Here is a 13,999-nt window from a genome sequence, read left to right on the forward strand (position 1 = left end):
AGTGGTTTGTGCAGCCCTTTGAGACACTAGTGATTTAGGGCTATATAAGTAAACATTGATTGATTGATTGATTGAAATTACTCAATGCAAGATGCAGAATTAGTAACACTAATAGAAGCATGTAAAGTAATGAAAGATCTAAAGGTCACAATATACACAGATAGCCAATACACATTTTCAACAGTGCACACATTTGCATAACACTGGAAGAATATAGGAACGTCAACAGGAAAACCTGTAAAACATGGAGAATTATTGGGAAAAAATGAGTAAAAGCAGTACAGCTACCAGCTAAAATAGCAATATGCAAATGTGCAGCACACACCAAAGGAGCAGACGCAGTGTCACTGGGAGGTGTGTTTGCTGACAGAGCAGCAAAACAAGGAACAGGAAAAAGAAATACACATTTCAAATTACAAATTAGTGACATAAATAATGATATACTAAAATATATGCAACAACAAAGTACTCCAAAAGAAAAAGATAAATGAATTAAAAAAAACAGAGTCACGTTGTACAAAGAATACATCTATGTATGTCCAGACAATACACTAATCGTACCAAACAATCAGTAGAAGTGGGTAGCAGTTGTGAGCCATAGGTGAACTTATGGCTCAACAGGAGGGACATGACTAGCCTCATATACAAGTACCATACTTCCTATAGTTTAATTCATACAAAAAATAAAAAAAATGTATTCAACATCTATGCATGGATTTTATTGAACTAAATGAGAGTGAAGGAAAACATTATTGTCTGGTCATAGTAGATGCATTTTCAAAGTGGGCAGAAATATTTCCTAAAGGAAAAGAAGATGTGCTAACAGTAGCAAAAGCATTATGCAAGAGTTAGTAAAAATGTACAGTATATGAACCTTACAAGTACAACAGGACTAAGACCCTTTGAAATAATATTTGGAAGACCTTGTCAGCTACCAAAATTTTGAAAAATCAATGAAAAGGAAACATTGGCATTCTCCAAGGGGGGAGAGAGGTTGTAAACAACTAAGACAGCAGTAAAGATAGTGGAAAGACCAAGCTGACTACACTTAGCACATTGTAAAAAGGTCATATAATGGAAAAAAAAAGTATTTGGGATTGTATTTGTCTTATTAAAGGGACATGTTAACTAGCACACTACAAATTCCACTGTCACAGCTGTGTCAAAGTTTGATAATAATTGGTTCCTGTTTTGGCAATTAATTTGTTCCTTATGGCAGAGCAAGTAGGAAAAGCTACACAAATTGATTGTGTTGTATGCAAAAGCCCAGACAATTAGTCAAGATGAGTCAAAAAGGTTTGATTGAAGTAATGAGCAAAACAAAATGTACCTGTAGCTAAAGAGACAAAACAGAAACTAATATTTGATAAATATGTAAAATAATAAAATAAAATAAAAAAAAGCTAATTATACCTGCATTGACATGTACAACAGTTAGGAAACTTATCATAAGATAACTGCTTACACATAGTAAATGTATGAATATTTGTACAAGGGTTGTTAACATATCTGAACAGTTTTGATACCTGGACATTGGAAAATAACTAGACATGATGTAAACTGGCAAAGTGTTTTAGATCTAACTTGATCGATCCAATGGGTGTCCAAAGAAGTGTATCTGACGACTATAAATTGGTAAATTAAGTTGTAGGTGGATTTGAATCCTCCGTCTACTGGTGGTGTACGATTAACAAGAATGTTGATAGAATAAACTATGTCTACTACAACGTAGAGGGATTAGAAAATTACACAGGCCGACTTGAAGCCGTCGCCGATCAACTCGTCGCCACCTTCCTTATGGCTTTTCAAAACCGTATGACACTAGACATGTTGTTAGTGGAAAAAGGGGGCGTGTGCACAATATTTGGTGAACAGTGTTGCACGTTTATACCAAACTACACTGATGCAGAAAGTAGCCTGACCAAAGCACTGGAAGGCCTGCACACCCTTAACGGTAAGATTAAAAAGTACTCTGGCATAGATACATCTATGTGGGAGGGGTGGTTGGACGTGTTTGGCAAATACAAGTCTTTGATATTTAGTATCTATGGCCGTGTTCAACAAGACTGACGTTGTGTGGATGTTGTTATATTTCCTGTCTTGTGTTCTCTGCCTAACCGTCTTGATTACCACAGCGATTAGCCCAGCAGACAATAAAGCTGTTCAGACGCACTTTCTGGCGGACGACAGAGAAGATGAATCTGACGACGAGAATACCTACCTGGATGGTGTTCCTGATTTATTTCCAGAAATGTCATAATAAATAAAAAAATACCGGACAATTCCGCAAACTTCATGGCTGGCTCACATCGTGGTCACTCCGTGATCACTTACGACCGCCAGACACTTCTGGATGTGGACAGATCGGGCCATTTTGGACTGATAGACGCGTGCTTGCTAGACCTGCTAGCTAGCACGGGAATACTTCACCGGCTACATCCAGCGGCCTGTGAAGCAGCGGAGTATAGTAGCAGCGGAGGCCGTCAACGGAGCAGACGCCAGTGGTGTGATCCGAAACGCGGATGCCGAGCGGGGCTAAAAACAAAGCTAAAGGCTAATGCCCACAGAACACCACTTCCCTCCATCCTGAAGCAGGATTTAAATGGAAGATACGAGACGACTGGTCTAGGTAAGGAGTTAGTTAAATTAGAACAAGTTTTTTCTGCTTTGATTGTTTCAGAGTTAGACATGCGTTCTACTGAGGTGGAAAACTATGATGCGTGCAGTTTATCAAAGCACCAAACAAACAATCGGAAAATTCCCGTCGTATCAATTCCTAGATATGGTCGTAATTATATTAAGTGCACTGGGCATAATAAACACAACATTATTAATATTGCTACTACAGATAATTTGATCAAAAATTCCCTAAAACAGCCAATTACCTATAATATAAGTTTTTTAAACATAAAATCATTGTCTCCCAAAACGTTGTTAATTAATGAGGTCATCAGAGACAACAATCTTAACGTCATCGGTCTCAGCGAAACCTGGCTTAAACCAAACGACTTTTTTGCGCTAAATGAGGCATCTCCTCCTAACTTTACACATGCGCATATTGCCCGTCCGCTCAAAAGGGGTGGGGGGGTCGCACTAATATACAACGAAAACTTTAACCTTAGTCCTAATATAAATAATAAATATAAATCGTTTGAGGTGCTTACTATGAGGTCTGTCACACCGCTGCCTCTACACCTGGCTGTTATCTACCGCCCCCCAGGGCCCTATTCGGACTTTATCAATGAATTCTCAGAGTTCGTTGCTGATGTAGTGACGCACGCCGATAATATAACTATAATGGGGGACTTTAATATCTGTATGAATACCCCATCGGACCCACCGTGCGTAGCGCTCCAGACTATAATTGATAGCTGTGGTCTTACACAAATAAAAAATAAACCCACGCATTGCAACGGTAATACGATAGACCTAGTGCTTGTCAGGGTTATCACCGTTTCCAAAGTTACGATACTCCCGTATACTAAACTATTGTCAGATCATTACCTTATAAAGTTCGAGATTCAGACGCATGTTCGGCAAACTAATAATAATAATAACTGCTATAGCAGCCGCAACATTAATACGGCCACAACGACAACTCTTGCTGACCTACTGCCCTCGGTAATGGCACCATTCCCAAAGTATGTGGGCTCTATTGATAACCTCACTAACAACTTTAACGACGCCCTGCGTGAAACCATTGATATCATAGTACCACTAAAGTTAAAAAAGGCTCCAAAAAAGCCTACCCCGTGGTTTACAGAAGAAACTAGAGCTCAGAAATTATTATGTAGAAAGCTGGAACGCAAATGGCGCACGACTAAACTTGAGGTGCACCATCAAGCATGGAGTGATAGTTTAATAACTTATAAAAGCATGCTTACCTTAGCTAAAGCTAAATATTACTTGAATCTCATCCACCTTAATGAAAACAATCCTAAATTTTTGTTTAGTACGGTAATAATAATAATAATGGATTAGATTTATATCGCACTTTTCTATTGTTAGATACTCAAAGCGCTCACAGAGAAGTGGGAACCCATCATTCATTCACACCTGGTGGTGGTAAGCTACATCTGTAGCCACAGCTGCCCTGGGGTAGACTGACGGAAGCGTGGCTGCCAGTTTGCGCCCACGGCCCCTCCGACCACCACCAATCATTCATTCACCAGTGTGAGCAGCACCGGGGGCAAGGGTGAAGTGTCCTGCCCAAGGACACAACGGCAGCGATTTGGATGGTAATAGGTGGGAAGCGTACCTGAAATCCTCAGGATTCTGACACGTCCGCTCTACCCACTACACCATGCCGCATCGCTAACCCAACAAGGGACCCCTTCCAGTAGCTCCACCCACTCAGCAGATGACTTTATGCTATTCTCTAATAAGAAAATTGAAGTCATTAGAAATGAGATTAAAGACAATGTGTCCCAGCTACAACTGGGTTATAGTAACACTGATACGACTGTATATACAGCGGATACTGCAAATATCCAAAATAGTTTCTCTCGTTTTGAGGAAGTAACATTAGAGGAATTGTTACAACGTGTAAATGGAATAAAACAAACAACATGTTTACTTGACCCACTTCCTGGGAAACTTATCAAGGAGCTCTTTGTATTATTAGGTCCATCAGTGCTAAATATTATAAACTTATCACTCTCCTCGGGCACTGTTCCCCTAGCATTCAAAAAAGCGGTTATTCATCCTCTCCTTAAAAGACCTAACCTCGATCCTGACCTCATGGTAAACTACCGACTGGTGTCTCACCTTCCCTTTATTTCAAAAATCCTCGAAAAAATTGTTGCAGAGCAGCTAAATGAAAACTTAGCGTCTAGCAACCTGTGTGAAATCTTTCAATCCGGTTTCAGGGCAAATCACTCCACTGAGACAGCCCTCATAAAAATTACTAATGATCTATTGCTAAAGATGGATTCTGATGCGTCATCTATGTTGCTGCTCCTCGATCTTAGTGCTGCTTTCCATACCGTCGATCATAATATTTTATTAGAGCGTATCAAAACACGAATTGGTATGTCAGACTTAGCCCTGTCTTGGTTTAACTCTTATCTTACTGATAGGATGCAGTGCGTCTCCCATAACAATGTGACCTCGGACTACGTTAAGGTAACGTGTGGAGTTCCCCAGGGTTCGGTCCTTGGCCCTGCACTCTTCAGCATCTACATGCTGCTGCTAGGTGACATCATATACAAATACGGTGTTAGCTTTCACTGTTATGCTGATGACACCCAACTCTACATGCCCCTAAAGCTGACCAACATGCCGGATTGTAGTCAGCTGGAGGCGTGTCTTAATGAAATTAAACAATGGATGTCCGCTAACTTTTTGCAACTCAACGCCAAAAAAAACGGAAATGCTGATTATCGGTCCTGCTAGACACCGACCTTTATTTAATAATACAACTTTAACATTTGACAACCAAACAATTAAACATGGCGACACGGTAAAGAATCTGGGTATTATCTTTGACCCAACTCTCTCCTTTGAGCCACACATTAAAAGCGTTACTAAAACGGTCTTCTTTCATCTCCATAATATCGCTAAAATTCGCTCCATTCTGTCCACTAAAGACGCTGAGATCATTATCCATGCGTTTGTTACGTCTCGCCTCGATTACTGTAACGTATTATTTTCGGGTCTCCCCATGTCTAGCATTAAAAGATTACAGTTGGTACAAAATGTGGCTGTTAGACTTTTGACAAGAACAAGAAAGTTTGATTATATTACGACTACAATGTATATACCTTTATATACATATATACATACATATATACCTATACTGTATATACCTTTATATACATATATACATACATATATACCTATACTGGCTCACCTGCACTGGCTTCCTGTGCACTTAAGATGTGACTTTAAGGTTTTACTACTTACGTATAAAATACTACACGGTCTAGCTCCAGCCTATCTTGCCGATTGTATTGTACCATATGTCCCGGCAAGAAATCTGCGTTCAAAGGACTCCGGCTTATTAGTGATTCCCAAAACCCCAAAAAAGTCTGCGGGCTATAGAGCGTTTTCAATTCGGGCTCCAGTACTCTGGAATGCCCTCCCGGTAACAGTTGGAGATGCCACCTCAGTAAAAGCATTTAAGTCTCACCTTAAAACTCATTTGTATACTTTAGCCTTTAAATAGACTCCCTTTTTAGACCAGTTGATCTGCCGTTTCTTTTCTTTTTCTCCTATGTCCCACTTTCCCTTGTAGAGGGGGTCTGGTCCGATGGCCATGGAACGTACTGGCTGTCCAGAGTCGGGACCCAGGATGGACCGCTCGTCCAGAGTCGGGACCCAGGATGGACCGCTTGCCTATGTATCGGCTTGGGACATATCTGCGCTGCTTATCCGCCTCCGCTTGGGATAGTTTCCTGCTGGCTCCGCTGTGGACGGGACTCTCGCTGCTGTGTTGGATCCGCTTTGGACTGGACTCTCGCGGCCGTGTTGGATCCATTATGGATTGAACTTTCACAGTATCATGTTAGACCCGCTCGACATCCATTGCTTTCGTCCTCTCCAAGGTTCTCATAGTCATTATTGTCACCGACGTCCCACTGAGTGTGAGTTTTCCTTGATCGAGAATGTCGTAGTGGTTTGTGTTGTGGTTTGTGCAGCCCTTTGAGACACTAGTGATTTAGGGCTATATAAGTAAACATCGATTGATTGATTGATAATTATGAGGGAAAAATTGATGTTCAATTCTGAGTGTAAACATAGCTTGTTTCAAGGGAAGTTAAACAATAACTGAAAATCGCAAGAAGAAGTTATTAGGGATACGAAGATTATGGGGAATTTATTTGATAAACAGGGGGGAATGTCAGAAAAATTCTGTGTAAATTATCAAATAAAACCTTGTATTACATTGTGTTCCTGACGAGATGAAAAAAGGCTGGAGCTTTCCAAGAAGAATGCTGGACTTCCAGGCGGACAGATGGCAGAATCTGCCCAACTTCCAGAGAAACTCTTTTAAGTATTTTTACGAACCCTCTTTGATCTATTTTATGGGACTCTCTGTGATCTATTTTATGGGATTTTCTTTGATCTGTTCGGGAACCGAAGGCAATGCTGGTCATGACCCACTTCCATGAGGAAGCAGCTGTGGGAAGGAGGGGGGTGAAAATCAAATAAAGAACCACGAGAACGATCTTGGGGCAGAGCATGGTGCAGGATTTGTACAGGCAGTACAATGGCCATGCCTCTCCTCGGATCCGAGTATAAATTGAATTCTGTCTCTGTTTGATTCTTTGCCTTTTTGTCCTGTTTAATAGATGTCATCAATGTTTGAACCTGACAGATGGAGGTCTCGCAACTACGGTAAGCAGCTGCCAACTTCATTTTCCCCCGTAGAAGAAGTGCGCTTCTTTTTCTTTTCGAGCTGCCGACCTTATTTTGCCCCGTAGAAGAAGAAGTGCGCTTCTTCTTCTATGCTTCTTCTTCTTCTACAGCCGCCAACCTTAATTTCCCCCGTAGAAGAAGAAGTGCGCGGTGCATGCTGGGATACATGACTGCGGGAGGCATGCCGTTTCTGTGTGTAAAGACTCCAAAATGGCTCCTACCATGCAGAGTTTAAACTCAAGGAGATCAGTCACACAGTAGAAGACGGGAATAGAGCAGCAGCGAGAGAATTTAACATTAACTGCAACGACAATGACTCATTTAATGACGACTTTGACGAGACATGTTGGATGTTGTATACGCCCAACTGTTTGATTGGAACACTGAGGAAGAAGAATTAGAGGGATTAGTGGATGAGGAATAACTTAATAAAGTGAGCTTTACATGTTTATTTTGTGTTTTGTGACATTAGGGTTTGAGCAACGTTGAGTTATTGATATATTATTGCTTTGCACTATTTCCAGTGTTACTATATTGTGATTGCACTAACCTTTGATTTACCGTAACAGTATCAGACTGTTTTTTACCTGTTTATTGAATCGGGGAAAATAATAAAACAGCTGTTTATTCATTTTGGGAGTGAACGGAGTTGTCAGAACGCTGGTTTGTAATCTATTAATAAAGTTTGACTGACCTATCTGACTGTTTTGTTGACATTCCCTTTAGCTCAGCTCCCTCCAAAGCAGGGGTGTCAAACATTTTAGGTGGGGGGCCATATGGAGAGAAATCTACTCCCAAGTGGGCCGGACTGGTAAAATCACGGCACAATAACTTAAAAATAAAGACAACTTCGGATTGTTTTCTTTTTTTCGAAAATAGAACAAGCACATTCTGAATTTTTTTCTTTTTTTTTTACATTTATATGTTGCTGTTGATAGTATTCTATCTTTATTTGTTGTTATCTATACTTTCTGATTAAATTATGTGATAAGGTTCATCAATCAACTCGTTGGTGTTAATGTTCCATCCATCAAGATAAAAAAAAAATATTAAAATCAAATTACAGGATGCTATTTATGTACGTTGATCATTTTTGTCTACCGGTGCACTAAAATCATGTGTGTTTTTTGTGTTTTTACATATGTAGCATCATCTACAAAAATACACAAAATTGCTATTGCGACATCTAGTGGACACATTTAGAACAGCAGTTTCTTTCATTCAAACATTTTGACTCATCTTCATACTTAGCCACCTCATCCCGCGGGCCGGATAAAACCTGTTTGAGGACCTGATCCGGCCCGCGGGCTTTACGTTTGACACCCCTGATGTAAAGGATGCATAACGTGACCCCAGCCTCTACTCAGTGGCCTAGTGGTTAGAGTGTCCGCCCTGAGATTGATAGGTTGTGAGTTCAAACCCCGGCTGACTCATACTATAGAATATAAAAATGGGACTCATTACCTCCCTGCTTGGCACTCAGCATCAAGGGTTGGAATTGGGGGTTAAATCACCAAAAATGATTTCCGGGCGCGGCACCACTGCTGCCCACTGCTCCCCTCACCTCCCAGGGCGTGATCAAGGGTGATGAGTCAAATGCAGAGAATAATTTCGCCACACCAAGAGTGTGTGTGACAATCATTGGTACTTTAACTTTAACTTTCCTGTTCCATCTATTCTATGCACCTTATAATGCGGTGTGCTTTATATATGAACAAAGTTTTAAAATAGGCCAATCATTGAAGGTGCACCTTATAATCCGGTGCGCCTTATAGTGTGGAAAATACGGTATATCTCCATCTTTAGTGATAAATGTGTCCCCCGGATGAACATGTGTCACAAACATTGTATTAGATGATATGTGGATGTTGTGCTTACTTGGACTGTGATGAAGCTGTGAGGACTCAGGTGGTTTGTCTTCATGCTCTTCAGTCTTCACAGAGACAACAGTCAGTGGAAACTTGCTGACATCAGCCTCCTCCTGCCCTACAGGACACTCTCCCTCCTGACTGATCCACACTTCCTCCTCTTCCTCTTTAATGTGGGGGGGCTGTGGATCCTCCTGCTGCTGAAGGGGACGTTCTTCTTGACGAGCGTTCATCTGTTGGACGTCCGCAAGACAACACAAACAAACTTCAGCTATGATGTGTCAAATATTTTTTAATCTATCAAATATAATATTTTCCAAGTGAACTGACTCCACTCTGTGGTGATGTTCTTCTACACATGGAATAATCATCAGTTATTGATTATTATGAATTGTGTCATTTATCAAAAAGTAACAACTTACAGAAAACCTCCTGCTGGGATTTTAATACCGTCATGACTGCATGAAGTCAGTCTGCACGTATAAAAGTGTCATTGTGCTGCAGCATCAAGTGACGCCAACTGGCTCCTCCCACTACCAACCTACCAGCCAACCTTGACGTGCACCTCCAAAATAGTCCCACCTCACGTCAACGGTGACCAGGACTACAGAGCTGTGGTCGGTTGGCTTTACTTTTACGCGCAATATCCTCTCCTTGTTCTCCATTACCTACCTGCTTGGCACTCAGCATCAAGGGTTGGAATTGGGGGTTAAATCACCATAAATGATTCCCAGGCGCGGCACCGCTGCTGCCCACTGCTCCCCTCACCTCTCAGGGGGTGATCAAGGGGATGGGTCAAATGCAGAGGACACATTTCACCACACCTAGTGTGTGTGTGACAATCATTGCTACTTTAACTTTCTTCTGCGAAAGCAACATTTTTAACCCAACAGAAAACAAACAGAAGTGCAGCGAAGCACGTGGAACAAGTGCCAGTGAGTATATATATATATATATATATATATATATATATATATATATATATATATATATACATATATATATATATATATTTATATATATATATATATATATATATATATATATATATACACATATACGAATTTATAAACATAAACATATTTTTAGAATATTTGGGTACCTCATGATTCGACTACAAACAAAATATTGATGCAAATTCATTTTATGTGCAGTATATTAAAGCTATTTTTAATATTTAACATTTATTTAATTAAATATTTTAGTCTGACTGAATAAGCATTAATCACTTACAATTGTGCAAATAGTGTATTCGTAATAACAAACATCAATTGATTTAATTTCCATGATATGTCCACCCAATGCAGCTGAGATAGGCTCCAACACCCCCTGTCCCCCCCGGTAGAAATGGATGGATGGATGTTATCAAGGTAATAGAAGTGCGTGCAAACATCATTTGTATTTATTGCTAATTAAGTTGACACCAACATAAAGCAGACCACTGCAATAATACATTATATTACACTGTAATATAATGTTTCATCCTGTAAAACATATTTGAGTACACTGAAAAGCGCTATACCAAATAAAATGTATTATTATTATTATTATTATTATACCATGTGACTTATTCCAGACTTAAATTACGAGACGTTCGTTTCTTTCTAATAACAAATATTTAATGATGTTAAGCGTGACTGTAATATACAACAAAAAACAGTTAAAGTATTAAATAAGTCAATATAATTCTCATAGAGAACATATAAAATACACTCCTCAAAAAAAAAAACGCTCGCATTTGCTACAAAGGCCTGCTAGCGGGCTAACGCTAGCACGTTAGCTTCGATCAACATATGAGGTAAATAAGATAAATAATATGAAAATATATCATGTATATTACCTCATAAGCCGCGTGTACAAGAGAGGAGTGGAATATATTCTTCCTATTGTTACACCAGCAACTCTTTTTTGTCTTCTGTGGCCGGGCGAAGGAAGTGTGCACCACTCACTATTGTCCCAGTGAAACACGTGTTTGAAGGAAGTGTGTACCACTCACTATTGTCCCAGTGAAACACGTGTTTGAAGGAAGTGTGCACCACTCACTATTGTCCCAGTGAAACACGTGTTTGAAGGAAGTGTGCACCACTCACTATTGTCCCAGTGAAACACGTGTTTGAAGGAAGTGTGCACCACTCACTATTGTCCCAGTGAAACACGTGTTTGAAGGAAGTGTGCACCACTCACTATTGTCCCAGTGAAACACGTGTTTGAAGGAAGTGTGCACCACTCACTATTGTCCCAGTGAAACACATGTTTGAAGGAAATGTGCACCACTCACTATTGTCCCAGTGAAACACGTGTTTGGCCAACATTTATTCCGCGGTTGAGAACACCTCGATGACGTCACACAGGAGGAAAAACAAAACAAGATGGCGTCTGGCGGAGATTACGTTGTTTTGGTTATTATGGTTTCTAGGTCTTAATTACAACGTACATGTGCACGTGTGTGTCGTGTCAGTAAACGTCGTTATTAATTGTTTGTATGCGGATACATTAGTCTGAGTGCACTTTGACGTGGTTAGCTTAGCTTGTTAGCTGCTAACAAAGAGAGGCGGAAGTGATCGACACATCAAAGCAGAGATCCACTGTAAGTGTAAAGTGTTTTTATTGTGTGAACATGTCTACATTACAAATGATGTGAGTGTTGGTGAATCAGCGACTAACTGCTGCCGTTGAAGAAATATTTGTGATGTTAGAGAAAAAAAAACTACAGCAGAGTACAAGGAGGAACTTTGTCCAACAAAAGAGGAGAAGGAGCAACAACATCAACTACTGGACGCTGTTTTCAAGAAACATCAAGTTGTGTTACACATCCATTCTTCCATCCATCTTCTTCTGCTTATCTGAGGTCGGTTCGCGGGGGCAGCAGCCTAAGCAAGGAAACACCAGTCTTTCCTTTCCCCAGCCACTTCATCCAGCTCTTCCCGGGGGATACCGAAGCGTTCCCAGGGCAACCGGCAGACATAGTCTTCCCAACGTGTCCTGGGTCTTCCCCGTGGCCTCCTGTCGGTCGGACATGCCCGAAACACCTCCCTAGTGAGGCGTTCGGGTGGCATCCTGACCAAATGCCCAAACCACCTTATCTGGCACTTCTCGTTGTGGAGGTGCAGCGGCTTTACTTTGAGTTCCTCCCGGATGGCAGAGCTTCTCACCCTATCTCTAAGGGATAACTCCGCCACCCGGCAGAGGAAACTCATTTCAGCTTCTTGTACCCGTGATCTTATCCTTTCGGTCATAACCCAAAGCTCATGACCATAGGTGAGGATGGGAACGTAGATCGACCGGTAAACTGAGAGCTTTGCCTTCCGGCTCAGCTCCTTCTTCACCACAACGGATCGATACAGCGTCCACATTACTGAAGACGCCGCACCGATCCGCCTGTCGATCTCACCATCCACTCTTCCCTCGCTTGTGAATAAGACTCTGAGGTACTTGAACTCCCCCACTTGGAGGCAGGGTCTCCTCCCCAACCCGGAGATGGCACCCCAACCTTTTCTGTATGAGAACCTTGGAATCGGACTTGGAGGTGCTGATTCTCATTCCAGTCGCTTCACACTCGGCTGCAAACCGATCCAGTTAGAGCTAAAGTTCCTGGCCAGATGAAGAGACTTAATCCTGCAGCCACCAAACCGGATCCCCTCAACTCCTTGACTCCGCCTAGAAATTCTGTCTATAAAAGTTTTGAACAGAATCGGCGCTTTGGCGGAGTCCAACCCTCACTGGAAAAGTGTCCGACTTACTGCCGGCAATGCGGACCAAGTTCTGACACTGATCATACAGGGAGCGGACCGCCACAATCAGACAGTCCGATACCCCATACTCTCTGAGCACTCCCCACAGGACTTCCCGAGGGACACGGTTGAATGCCTTCTCCAAGTCCACAAAACACATGTAGACTGGTTGGGCAAACTCCCATGCACCCTCAACAACCCTGCCCAGAGTATAGACCTGGTCCACAGTTCCACGACCAGGATGAAAACCACACTGTTCCTCCTGAATCTGAGGTTCGACTGTCTGACGTAGGCTCCTCTCCAGTACACCTGAATGGACCTTCCCGGGAAGGCTGAGGATGCTTCTACATATTGACACAAATATATAAAAAACACTAACCTTATGACGGATGTTTTTGCAATTGTTTTATTTGATCTTTCCCAACACCTGGTGGCCACAATAATTCATGAAGTCAAGCTCATGGCTCACAACGTTGAATGATGCGGACACGTTTGTTACTGGATACTTGCTATCAGACTTCTGTTTTGGAGACTTTGTGTACGTATTAAGCAACTATACTTTTTCGATATGCTTAAATGTGCTGTTTTAGCTTAGCTGTTGTGTAGCTGCTCGCTCCTTGTAGCTTACAGCAGGTGTGTCCAAAGTGCAGCCCATAACTATGTTTTTAATTGACAACGGGGAATTTTGAAAATGTGGTATTTGCGTGTCGGTCCAATCAGCAGCAGTTACGCCCTATTTCATCATTGGACCTAAGTCTTTGGCTTGGTAGGCGGGTACCCGCCTACCAAGCCAGGTGGTACGAGCACGAGCACAGAGGAGCCTTTGTAGTGGTGTCGCAGCTTGGGGGTCGTGCCGTCAGGTAACACCAGGAAGGTTCTTTCTGTGCGATATTGACTGGTGCTTTTTTCTCCCTGGACTCTGACTTCATATCTGGTGTTGTCCCTCAGACCTCGGCCAAGAAGCCACGTAAACAGTGTGAAGAATGTGGGCGATAAGAGTGTGTGTGCGTGGGCATGAACTTGCACCCACTTTCAACTGGA

At 41.7% G+C, this 13,999-nt stretch overlaps 2 protein-coding genes and 1 long non-coding RNA gene across 5 annotated transcripts in view; 2 read left to right on the forward strand and 1 right to left on the reverse strand.

Annotated features, from left to right (window-relative positions):
- LOC133546736 (zinc finger and SCAN domain-containing protein 2-like) overlaps window positions 1-13,999 on the reverse strand; it is a 62,689-nt gene that overhangs the window by 36,369 nt on the left and 12,321 nt on the right. For both annotated transcript variants that reach the window (XM_061892550.1, XM_061892549.1), the window contains exon 2: window positions 9,238-9,460. In XM_061892550.1, coding sequence (XP_061748534.1) covers window positions 9,238-9,460 — 223 coding nt within the window. The remainder of the gene's footprint in view (window positions 1-9,237; window positions 9,461-13,999) is intronic.
- LOC133546745 (uncharacterized) lies at window positions 6,701-9,552 on the forward strand. Its single transcript, XR_009805265.1, has 2 exons — window positions 6,701-7,338; window positions 9,352-9,552. It is a non-coding gene; the product is annotated as an uncharacterized LOC133546745 (long non-coding RNA).
- Window positions 11,562-13,999, forward strand: part of LOC133546744 (gastrula zinc finger protein XlCGF8.2DB-like) — a 458,486-nt gene continuing 456,048 nt past the window's right edge. For both annotated transcript variants that reach the window (XR_009805264.1, XM_061892561.1), the window contains exon 1: window positions 11,562-11,814. The gene's annotated coding sequence lies outside the window, so the exon portion shown is untranslated. The remainder of the gene's footprint in view (window positions 11,815-13,999) is intronic.

Source organism: Nerophis ophidion, unplaced genomic scaffold, assembly GCF_033978795.1.
Source record: "Nerophis ophidion isolate RoL-2023_Sa unplaced genomic scaffold, RoL_Noph_v1.0 HiC_scaffold_40, whole genome shotgun sequence".
Classification (NCBI taxonomy): Eukaryota; Metazoa; Chordata; class Actinopteri; order Syngnathiformes; family Syngnathidae; genus Nerophis; species Nerophis ophidion.